Below are 11,182 nucleotides of genomic sequence, written 5' to 3'. Positions count from 1 at the left end.
TTTGTCGAGCTCTCTTTCGGAATTTGCCAATTTTTGTCCAATTGCAGTCGGAGCAATCTTTGGGGCAGTTGGTGCAACCATTTATCGTTAGATGTTCCTGGCTGGGTGGTTACTTTCTCAGTTTCAACAGATATAAAGACTTGTCAAACGTTTATAGGTGAAAAATGAAATGAAAGAAAAAAATTTTCCCAAAAGGTTAATATTACAAAAAAAAAACAGACCTTGAAAATACTCGCCCGTGCACCTTCAAATTTAACTATTTGTGGATGAAGCTGCTTCATGAAAAGAAAGAAATAGCTTCGATCTTCTATAGCTAGAAAGATGTATTTGAGGTGATAGCAAAGGCATATGAAACTAAGGGAATGTTAGGTCCACGAAAAATCATAAGGACTGTGGGAGTGGTCTCAAATCAGTTTTTTTCTCCCAGAAAAGCTATTTTTCTACCTATAGTAGGTAGACTGACATTCACCAGAAATGTTTCATTTAATAAAGTGAATAAAAGCATCACAATACCACTTACAACTTTCAGGCATCAATCAACCAGTATAAATTCTGGAAATCCCGGAAAAGGGACATTTACAGCTGATGCTTTGTTTGAAGAAAGGCTTAAAAGTATAGAGGAGATCGCTAATGAAACTTATTTTCAATCGGAAACGATAGGCGCAAGCAGTGAAGAAAGAGTATTGGAACTATACAAATCCATTCAAAACTATCAGACATCGATTTACGATTTTGATAAATTGACACTAGAACAAAACATATATTTAAGGAGATCAAATGATTTGTTGAAGAAATTATTGGTAGATCCTAAAACCCACTTTGATGAGATGTTGTTGAAAAAGCTATTCATATCGCAACCGTTATTTCCTACCCTAAAAGCTATCATAAAGGCTTACTACTCTGAAGGGCCATCTGTTTGCATCCCATCAGCATTGGCATTAATACCTTTTAGAAAGTTAATCTGGGATGCTGATTTTCAAGATGCGTTGGATTACGTCGAGTTGACTAATGGACACAAGAGATATATTGAGAATAGAAAGCGCAATATAAAACGTATTTATGCGTATTTTGGTGGATCCATAGTTGGTCTTATTGCTTGCATTCATGGTGCAGTATCTGTTTTTTTCCCAGAGCTAATAAGTGCTGGTGCCGGTGGAACGTCATATGGTATCTACGGTATCTACGCATGCATCGTGACGTACATTGTCAATTGTGGTTTTTTGGCAGGCTTAGCATTCAGTTCAAAAGGTTTAGAAAACGGTAATTTGATGTTCAAGCAGTCAACAATGCCACACGACTGGTACTTGAAGGTCGATCAAATGAAAATGTGCTCCAAGATTGTAGAGGCAGATGCAGAAATAAATGGCATGGATGGATTTGCGACCCGAGATGTTGTGAGTCGAATTCAAAAAATGGGATTCGAGGTGAATGAGCCTGAACAAGAGATTATGCTAAGACAATATTGGTATTCATCAGGTGAGGGTTTTTTATGGGTTGAGCCAGATATTGACCCCGCTGAAATTGAATGGTGGAAACACTTGGACGACATCGGTGTGAAGAAAGTGTGGGATCAAGACTTAAACAAAATAGAAGAGGCAGATGCTTCTGAAGATGTCGAAGATGGTGATAATGGTGCAGAATTATTCATTTCTGAAGATAAGAAATAATAAATATGTATCTTAACCATACTGTATATAAATAAATTAAAGATGGTTTTGAAGCATAATTTATATGAGTCTATTGACGAAAAAAATACTACAACGATATAACTGAAAATTTGATTAATGAATCAAAAATAAAACAAAAATGACCCCGAAAACCCCAACCAACAATTTGGTACCTTGAAAAGGTACGGTAAAACCTAAAAGAAAATGTGCCAATTGAACTGAAGATAAGACTCACACAATAGTATGCATAGAATAATAATGTGAAAGGTGAAAAAAAAAATGTATAATAATGACAATGACAGTAATAAGAATAGCTTAGCTCGTGCAGCCAAATGGATGTTAAATGAAGACCGAGTTTGAGTTCACATAGTCAAATTTGAAGGTAACTGGCCGTTACCCGTCTCTTCCTGCAACTTTTTTGCCTTCCTCTTGTTGAAAGACTTTCCACTTATCCAGAATTCTAGAACATAGTTGAAGAAAAAATCGTCCTCGTCGTTAAACGCTTCCAAAACCTGCTCGATCCTGTTCTTGAGTTCCACGTCATTTCTTGCTAAACCTTGAAGTAGGTTCAAGTATTTGTCTACTGGTGCATTTTTGCTGTAGTTGCTCATAGACGTAGACATAAAGGCGTTTAGTCCAGGGATGGAGTTAGCGACTGGCGAGTAGGAGGATTTGAAGAAATTCGAATTGTTTGACAGTATGTTACCAGTGTCGATGTTGATTTTGGCGCCGGGAACAGCGTTCGACCGGGGCATTGGGGACAAGTTTGCAGAGTTGATGCCATTCGATCCACCAGAAGACATCTTTGAAGGACTTGGTAGCATCAATAGGTTAGAGTATTGGTTGGATACCAACCTGTTCAAATTATTGAAGTTGTATAAATTGTTCATGTTATCGTTTATCTTGTTGTTGTTAGATAAGAACTCCAAATTGTTGGCGTTCAAATTGAAGAACCCCTTTCTCTGACTGAGAAGATAAAGCTCGTCAAGCTTGTCGAATATCTTCGATTCGGAATCAAACTTGTCGAGCCTGGAGAGTAAGTTTATCAATTTCTTATCGTTAAAAGAGGTGATCGTTGTTGCAGATCTTTTAGATAAGATGAGCATTGGACTTCTTTTGAGGGGGGTTGATGTTGCTAGCTTGAACATGTTGTCTTCAGGTATATTCCTAAGTCTAGTGCCTTTGTTTGAGTAAAAAGTGCTTCTGGTTTGCCTTGTTTTAGATGTCCCAGTTTCATGCCACTCACTCAGCAGCTCAAGAACAGGATTTAAACGGAACACTAGGTCCACAGGATGTGGAGAGCAACAGGCATCCGAGAGACGTGCTGCGGAGGAAGGGACAGAGGGCAAACTGACTCAGCAGGCGTTTGAGGCTGTGTCGGAGATGTTTTGGTGCGGCAGCCACGTGATGCGGTTCTGTTGTCCGGGCCGGTAACATCATGTTTCCGGATCAGGGACGGATAGGGTGGTAATCAGTCAGAAGATTCGGCAGGTAATGTAAAAAGATGAATAAGAAGGAAAAGTAGAACTAAGGGTTTGGGTTTAATTGGAAGTGCAGACAAAATACGCCAGGTAGGAAAAAAATGCCTAAGTTACTGCTTCTACGTCACGGACAATCACAGTACAACCAGGAATCCCGATTTTGCGGCTGGATCAATGTTCCATTAACAGATACAGGCAAAGAGCAAGCCAGAAGCTCAGCAGAATTAATTAAAACTGACCCGCTTACCAGTGAGATTCCCATACATCTTGCTGTGACTTCACGTCTTCAGAGAGCCGTTGTAACTTCGAACATCATCCTTGAAAGCATAGATAGATTGGATATGGATGTTGTTAAGTCGTGGCGATTGAATGAAAGACACTACGGTTCATTGCAGGGGTTGAAAAAGAACGATATTTTACAGAAATATGGGCAGGAAAAATTCATGTTCTGGAGAAGACAATACGACGGATGTCCCCCGGAAAGCGATGTCGACAGTGAGTTTTACAGAGATACTTTGAAAATAGCCAAATTTGATAGTGACTTAGCGGAGCATCCCTCCTTGGTCCCCAAGTGCGAGAGTTTGAAAACAGTCATTGAAAGATTGAAACCATTCTGGGATAGCGTTATCTATGCGAGTATGAAAGAAGGGAAGAACGTCCTCTGCGTTACGCATGGGTCGGTTGTTCGAGCATTGTTGACCATTCTATACGAGTTGTCAGAAGACGAGGTTGAGCACTTGAATATACCAAACGGAATGCCGATCTTGATCGATTTCGATGATTCGACCATGAGACCAAAGGAGACGAGTTGGAAGTACTTGGAGCCCGAAAGGGCCAAAATTGAGGCCGAAAGAGTGAAAAACGATGGATTGCATCAGTAAGAGAGAAAGTAATTTTCCTCTTACTCAAACTATTATTTAGTCTATCTTTCTCTATAATGGACAATAATCTGAATTTAAACTATTAGCGTCATTTATTAGTGATGGTATTGTATATAATTATTAATCTATAAAGAAGTAGGCGACCAGCGTTTCTTTTCCCAATTTTTGACTGTGTATTGAATGTTGCCCGGCAATGTCCCTGAGGGGCTGAAACATCTTTTGTTTTGCATTGCACAATCATTCAAATTAAGCCATGGCATAACTTTGCCATTTTCTCTAACCAATGAACCATTTTCTATTGGCTTATTCTTTACCTTGACATAAGGATCCCTGAAACTTTTGTAATTTTTGTTGTAAGATATGTCAGATCTTGGAGGTAGTACCACCTCCGACCACATTTTGTCCCTCGACAAAAGTTGGAATTTTAATGTTGTGGTTTTTTCCTCAAAATTGAAACTAGAAAGATACTCATCCAGGGATGAGCATCCGGAATTTATGAATTCGTATTGATGATAATCGACTGTTGATCCATCAAGAAGCTCACTTGAGCAATTTTTTTTGATCGATTCGTTTATAGCGAAAAATCTTAGAAATAAGGGATTTATTCTGCATTCCCTGGATCTAGGAACGATGATGTTGTTTCTGTCATGACGTTCATCGATGGCTTTGTAAGCAGTATGAAAAGTTTCCAACGGTAAAAGATCATGGAGAACAAGATCTCTATTTTCAATGTTGATATTGTTGACTGCATTAGTAAAAAATGACTCGTTGCTTTGATAAAACAACTTAGTGGACGTAATGAACGATGAACTGACAAGCTTGTCCCAAAGGGATGTGAACGACACTTTATCAATCTTGTATTCGTTTCTATGGCCATTAGCATCATTACTTCTTATGTCAAAAACTTCTGCTAATGTTTCATCCTCAAGAAAATCACCTAGAGGATGACTGTCGTCGTCGACTTCATAGATAGTTGAAATAGTTGTTGACACAGGATTAGAATATAAACTATTGTTATCGACATCGGATATGAAAGATGACAGATAAGATGATGCAAACGTTGTTTCTGAAAAATTCGAGCTCGTCTCTTCGGCTGCAGGATGAAATCTATTGCAGTGACAGTTTTGAGATATTTGTAAAGAAGACGTCTGAGGGGGAGAAATTAATGACAACAGGTCTTTTGATGATGATTTTCTAGCTTTGTATAGCGAGCATTTCTTTGAGAAAAGGGCAGATCTGAGAGATGGAGAGGAGTATTTGTGAACTAGGTCTGACGAACTTGAACATGAATCTGAACCAAAGCTCGATATTGAATCTGATGAGAACGTATTCTGCAAAGAGAGCGTCGAACTTGATGGAATGGAATGGACACAAGTCATTGATACTGCTGGAGTTGCCAGAGTGATTGATGGTGGCATGACTTGGCTGAAAATCAGCTTCTTACAGTCGTGTGTCCCACTACAGGAAGACATTGCACTGCTTCTCCTTTTTGTGTATGTGCTTCGATATTCCAAGGCACTGAGAAGATGTAACCAAGAAGCTAGTGAATGTAGACGAGTAAGGTAAAGAGAAGAGGAGAGAAGGAGAAGAAGAAGAGAGGAGAAGAAGAAGAGAGAAGATGATTTTGGGAAGAAAGAAGGCGCCCACTACACATGAAGCGAACACCTGTCGCCAGATGTCTGTATGGTGGACGAAAAGCCAAAGATTTCGAGAACTGCGAAGACAAAGGCAACGGCGAACGGCAGGCATGGCAATAACAAGAGCCCGGCACGGGTTCCCCGAATCAGCTGTAGAAAATGTGTCAAAAAACACCCCGAGCTCCCCCTCGCCGGGGTAATTCCGCAGGTTCGCTGTCGTTCTCGCCTTCCGCATGGGGTATTTTTTGCGAGCAGTGACCAGCCAGCCGTCGGCGGCAGCGGCGGAGCACGCCAACGGAATTGGCGGCAAGCGACGACTACTGTTCCCTTGCGCGGTAGGCAGAGCATCCGGAGTGTCATTAGGCCGCATTTTTCGGCTGACGACCGCGTCGCCGGACAGCGTGGTCCTCATCTTCGCAAAGAGGTGGTTTACGCTATTGCGTGAAATTGTTTCCTCTAATAGCTGTACACCAGTTCCCTCGGCTCCTGCGGTCCCAAGCGGAAATGGTAAGAGAGCCGTGAGGCGCTTGTAGTCAGTGCCTATAGCCAGTGCCAGCAGTCTACACGGAGCAAATGCCTTCCCTCGGGAGAGGCTTGAACTTGCCCAACGCGGCACGGCGGTCTGGGTGGCATTTTTACTCACACAAAACGTGCGCATTTGCAACTGAGCAGACTACGGTAAAAATAGAACGGGCCAATAAACGTTGCAACGGTTTTCTTCCACGGCACCGGCCGCGTCCTGTGTTTTTTAAAACAAGTGTGAAGGCATCGCGAGTTGCGACAGTGCTTATGTAAGCCGTGTGTTGGGGTCGGTCGGCGGACTCAATTTTTTGCCGGGAAGACCGGGAGTGGTGGTCTCCAGCGACAACATAAGCCAAGCGAACGGCTGGGAGGGCAGTATATACAATCAGATAAGCCGCATATGGCATTGGTGGGGGGAGTGTTAGTTTCTCGTTTTCCCCCGCCATCGGTCAGCAGAACAGCCGACCGGGCGTATGATCGGTTCGGATTGGAAGACAACTATGCATCTTAACGTGAAGAAATCTGAAGCTAAATGGAGCGATTATTTGCGAACAGGCTGAAGCTGAGTGGCGGCGATAGGAGCGGTCCCGGGGCTCTTCAAGCTAAAGAAGACAAGCATCTGCAGCAGTTGGTTTTCGTATTTGCGATGCAGATTAGCAGAACCTGTTGGGGGGTAAAACCGTAAGGATGCAGGATGAGGGCAAGCGGCTTATCTGTACGGTTCATTTAATGAAAAGGCAGACGAACTAAAAATGCATTTGGGTAATCCTAATTTGTCCAGATACGCACAGGACGGTCATGCATGTATACAGGATGACAACGAAAAGAGGGAAGGAGCGTAGATAGATAAGAGAGCTTATCTTTGTGCTTTATCTTTGTATCCGGGATACCGACCTAGACAGATGGTGAGCTTATCTCTGAATCCGGGACACCGATCTAGACGGATAACGAGCATCCCCATTTTTAGGCCTCGAATCGCCCAGCTAGGCCGCCGCAGCCCCAGATCTGGCTGCTGTGGGGAAGGGGCGACGGCACAGAAAACGAGCATCACCGGAGAGACAAGAGCGCTGGCAAGGGCGCCCTTTAGGTTGCGCGCTGATCGACCCGCCGATTTATCTCTCGCGCCTCTTGGACAGGCAGGCTCGATTTTTTTTCCCGAATTTACCGGAGTTTTAGGCTCCACGGAGATAGAAAGCTGGGAAAAGGTATGGATTTCGACCTGGTCGGGAAGCGTTAATTCGACATAAATTTTGCTCAGGAGAGAAAAAGGGCTAGGGCTGAATAAGCCCAAATATTTTCCCACGCATGTTGCTTCCTTTAATCTATTAGCTTTCGGCTTCAGATTTTACTGTTACGCCGCCCGAACAAGAATTGTAAAAAAGCGGACTCCTTGCATTTCAAAAGGTACCCTCGCTTACAGCATGGAGAAATCTTCGGAGTCCTGCTGTTCTGCAAATTTACCAGTAAATTGGCAGAGCAAAGTTAAATACTTCTGGACAATAAAAGCAAAGTGTATGTACAAGATTATGCGAATATCCGTTATATGCTGTTACATTAGGTATACTGTATCCTGATCGAAGCTAGCAAAGTCACTAGGACAAGATTAGTGGCCTGCAGTCGCCACACTATCGGTGGGGGCTTCTAGTGGGAAATAGGCTAGATCCAAGTTAGCATAAACTGGATCTTTGTACATATCATGTCATTTCCGCACGTTGTAGTAGAAATTAATTGATCTTGCCTATTTTTTCTCCCCCACTTTATGTTAACACGCGGTAGCCCCTACATAAACCCCGACCGCGGGAGTGGGATCGAATTCCAGATTGGGTCCAGTCCCGGACGTAACCTGCCTGGATTGGAAAAGCGGCCGAGCGTCTGCCATGCCCTGGTAGGGCCGCTTGCTTACAACCGAGAAATTGTGTGTAAGAGAAAAAAGCAGATGAGAAACTGAAAAACAAGCACTCGCGCATTTGGGCACCTGCAGTGCGACCTGCATTCTGGGCTCTCTTTTCTGCCTGCTGTCGTCTCAAAACAACTTCTGTGTTGCAGCCGCGCGCCGCACTGCGCTTACCACGTCCCTGGGTCTGACGTGTGGGCCTATCGTTCACACATTGCACATATTGAGAACGATAAACATATTCTCCCTTTTTCGTTGAAATCATTCTCGAATTTTTTTTTACATAGCAGAGATTGCACAAGGGTGCAAAAATCAGTTCAGTGTCTCCGATAGAACTCACTGCATATTGCTACTAGAGCTCGACCAACGAACAAACCATTTCTCCTCCTCGGAAGCATGCCGCCGCCGCCTAGCGGAGACATCGCACTGTGTAGCCTGCACAGTCTTGCGGCTAAAGCCACATCCGGAAGTGATGCGTAAGGTTGTCTCAAACGTGCATATTCCTGTTGCCCTGTGGAGGCTAAAAACCTTATGTGAGAAATTATGCACTAACCTCGCTACAGCTCGGGCGTACATATCCCTATGGCTGGCGCCACAGCCTGAGAAATTTTATGCTCCAAATGCTAGTCCTTCTCACATGCTGTGCTGCGGGAAAGCGTAAATTTAATGTATGGAAGCGCGTGGCTAAGACCCATGGTGCAGATGAAGCCATCGCCTTATGTATTTTATGCTGCAGTGCAATTTTATGCGGCCGTGGACGGCGCAAGCCGCACACGCCACGATGAACTTCGCGCCTACCACATGAAAACAGTCAAACCGCAACCGTAACAAAAAAAAGGACCGATAACTGCTTCGGGCCGCGAGCAATCCTCAGCCGACTTTGTTCTCTGGCGCTCGTTGGGGCTGGGCGGCTTAAATTGGTCCCTCGCCTTTCAGTGTTGTAATTAGGCACCCCAAACCTTTGGTGCAATAAAACGTTGAAACCGCTACTGATCTGCTTCTCCACGGCGGGTTTGAAAAGCTGATTGCGCATCTGGTTTTCTCATTTCCTCGCCCCAATTTTTTTTCTCCTTTTTTTTGTTCCCGTTATAAATGAGATTGGGTGCCCCCTTTTTCTCTCTAATCGAATATTGGTATTAAAGGAGAGGTACTGAACGTGCTGGTTATGTCCCTAGGTTTTTGAAACGGTATTTTTCTTTCTGTTTCTCCTTCCCTTTCCCTTTCCCTTCTTCTTTTCTTTGTTGAATACACATTATTTTATTCCATTCTTCTCTCTCCTTTTCCTTTCTCTCTTTCTTTTTCTTCTTCTCTTGGTTTCTATACCATACATCCGAGAAAAGACCACCTCGAGATAAAGGATGATGACTGGAATATCACACAGGCCTGGTCATGACCCTGTCACTAACCTGATAGGGGCATTTTCCGAGGAGGATAAAAGCAAATTAAATGCAAGCAACGCAGCTGATTATCAAGAAAACCAGCGTCAGTTTCAACATCCAGATGATCAACAAAATCAACTTTTACAGCAGCAAATACAACAGCAGCAGCAACCGATACCTAAGCTGGGAGAGATTTTGGACGACCAAGTGAACCCAGAGTCTGTTTATTCCAAGATCAACTTTTTGAAGTTCTTGGTAGACAAGCACTGTATAGAAAACTATGAATTCTACACCGAGCTGGATTCAGTCTTGCGGAACCACGAGCTTTTCAAACGTTTCAACTCCACTTCAGAATGGTTCTCGATTTATAACCAGTTTATCGAAACTGAGATTATTAACTTACCTGCAGATATCACGCTGAAGCTCTCAAAGAATAGCTTGCCCGCTCTCTATTTATTAAACAAGATTGAGAAGATTATCATGAACTTCCTACTTGCCTCTTATTATGAATTCATATCATATACAAAAGACATGATATCTGCCAAAATTAGAACTTCTTCCTCTTGCTCTACATCTACAGCTAACTCTGCCAACAACACTGCAAGCTCTTGCTTCACGAAGCCAAACAGCTCAACGTCTCCAGATTCTACATCTATATGTAGTGATTTCTCATTCCATTTTCTATCAGAAGGTGAAGGTAAGAGTATCTCTGATCATAATGAAGCAGAAGATTGTGATATTGACGTTGTGGAAAATATTAGCGATAAGATTGGCATGCAGTCTACCAAGGTGACGACCGCTTACAAGGGTGAATGCGTGTGCAACGACGAAGACATACACAGCGATACTAACTACAGTAGCAGAAGTCGAAGTGCAACTACAAGCGCCGTTTCGAACGGGAACAGAGATAATACTGTCAGCACGATTTTGAGTGTGGGGAGCGGTGCAGATGTTAGCGGAAGTGCCAGCCACAGTTACAACGACATAACGCTGAAATCAGATACCAGCTCCGACTCGAGTGTTTCCAACATGACGGTGTGTGACAGGTGCGACGGACGGTGTGAGAGCCGGGTGGAGGGCGGTAAGTCGTGGTCCAGATTCACGAGGAAGTTAAAGTGGAGAAGAAAGTCGGAGTCGTGAGAAAGTCCAAACCAGCCATCCAACCAGCCAACCAGCCAGCCAGAAAAGCCAGCGGCGACCTAACGCAGAGCACGATGCACACACAGACGGCACAGTATGAGAAAAATGACGCCTGTGTTGGGGCTGTCGCTGGAACGGTCTGGTGCCATGCTACGCCCACTTTCCGTGTTACTGATCGTCGCCACATCGTCATCGCTCCATCCCTTTCCCTTTCCCTTCTCTCCCCGCCCTTGTTACCCGCCACCACCGCCACGGATTACGGTTTTTCTTTCGCACCGGTACCCGCCACCGATGCATGTACGATTTATAGAATAATGTTTATATAGAGCGTTCTTTACTAAATAGCAACAACCACAGCAACCAATTTCCCGCCTCCCACTTTTCGGCCAGCCAGCCCCGCCACCAGAAGTGCGTCTAGACTCGTGTCATGTGGGGCCGTACCTGGCTGAGGGCCAGAGCTGCCACGCTGCCCCGAGCACGGAGATTAGATAGAGCGGACGGCGAAAAGCGGGCCGCGTAAACGGCCCGCGTGGCAGGTGGCGCACGGTGTCCGCATCACCGCTCATGCCGCCATAACACTC

General features: G+C 44.0%; 9 protein-coding genes across 9 annotated transcripts; 4 read left to right on the top strand and 5 right to left on the bottom strand.

The window, feature by feature from the left end:
* Positions 1-474: 474 nt before the first annotated feature.
* PICMEDRAFT_9648 (hypothetical protein) lies at positions 475-1,667 on the top strand (the record flags this gene model as incomplete). Its single annotated transcript, XM_019165119.1, has 2 exons — positions 475-491; positions 530-1,667. The coding sequence occupies 2 exons, from the start codon at positions 475-477 to the stop codon at positions 1,665-1,667; spliced, it is 1,155 nt and encodes a 384-aa protein (XP_019020284.1).
* A 362-nt stretch (positions 1,668-2,029) lies between these two features.
* On the bottom strand, positions 2,030-2,815 carry PICMEDRAFT_57252 (hypothetical protein; the record flags this gene model as incomplete). The annotated part of the gene is made up of 1 exon (XM_019163225.1): positions 2,030-2,815. The coding sequence occupies one exon, from the start codon at positions 2,813-2,815 to the stop codon at positions 2,030-2,032; it is 786 nt and encodes a 261-aa protein (XP_019020283.1).
* Positions 2,816-2,965: 150 nt separating this feature from the next.
* On the top strand, positions 2,966-4,171 carry PICMEDRAFT_14642 (hypothetical protein). Its single transcript, XM_019160466.1, has one exon. The coding sequence runs from the start codon at positions 3,250-3,252 to the stop codon at positions 4,027-4,029; it is 780 nt and encodes a 259-aa protein (XP_019020282.1). The 5' UTR covers positions 2,966-3,249; the 3' UTR covers positions 4,030-4,171.
* On the bottom strand, positions 4,103-5,642 carry PICMEDRAFT_14640 (hypothetical protein). Its single transcript, XM_019160465.1, has one exon. The coding sequence runs from the start codon at positions 5,499-5,501 to the stop codon at positions 4,155-4,157; it is 1,347 nt and encodes a 448-aa protein (XP_019020281.1). The 5' UTR covers positions 5,502-5,642; the 3' UTR covers positions 4,103-4,154.
* On the bottom strand, positions 5,589-6,164 carry PICMEDRAFT_96304 (hypothetical protein). The gene has a single exon (XM_019165117.1). It carries the CDS (start codon positions 6,024-6,026, stop codon positions 5,676-5,678), a length of 351 nt encoding a protein of 116 aa, XP_019020280.1. The 5' UTR covers positions 6,027-6,164; the 3' UTR covers positions 5,589-5,675.
* A 137-nt stretch (positions 6,165-6,301) lies between these two features.
* On the bottom strand, positions 6,302-6,595 carry PICMEDRAFT_57248 (hypothetical protein; the record flags this gene model as incomplete). The annotated part of the gene is made up of 1 exon (XM_019163224.1): positions 6,302-6,595. The coding sequence occupies one exon, from the start codon at positions 6,593-6,595 to the stop codon at positions 6,302-6,304; it is 294 nt and encodes a 97-aa protein (XP_019020279.1).
* A 1,705-nt stretch (positions 6,596-8,300) lies between these two features.
* PICMEDRAFT_96208 (hypothetical protein) lies at positions 8,301-9,049 on the bottom strand. The gene has a single exon (XM_019165113.1). It carries the CDS (start codon positions 8,656-8,658, stop codon positions 8,419-8,421), a length of 240 nt encoding a protein of 79 aa, XP_019020277.1. The 5' UTR covers positions 8,659-9,049; the 3' UTR covers positions 8,301-8,418.
* PICMEDRAFT_57247 (hypothetical protein) lies at positions 8,749-8,910 on the top strand (the record flags this gene model as incomplete). The annotated part of the gene is made up of 1 exon (XM_019163223.1): positions 8,749-8,910. One exon carries the CDS (start codon positions 8,749-8,751, stop codon positions 8,908-8,910), a length of 162 nt encoding a protein of 53 aa, XP_019020278.1.
* Positions 9,050-9,094: 45 nt separating the features above from the next.
* Positions 9,095-10,977, top strand: PICMEDRAFT_14637 (hypothetical protein). The gene has a single exon (XM_019160464.1). It carries the CDS (start codon positions 9,441-9,443, stop codon positions 10,599-10,601), a length of 1,161 nt encoding a protein of 386 aa, XP_019020276.1. The 5' UTR covers positions 9,095-9,440; the 3' UTR covers positions 10,602-10,977.
* Positions 10,978-11,182: the final 205 nt, after the last annotated feature.

This window comes from Pichia membranifaciens (assembly GCF_001661235.1).
Source record: "Pichia membranifaciens NRRL Y-2026 unplaced genomic scaffold PICMEscaffold_1, whole genome shotgun sequence".
Taxonomy (NCBI): domain Eukaryota; kingdom Fungi; phylum Ascomycota; class Pichiomycetes; order Pichiales; family Pichiaceae; genus Pichia; species Pichia membranifaciens.
The sequence above is the reverse complement of the archived record's forward strand: the minus strand, read 5'-3'. Positions and strand labels throughout refer to the sequence as shown.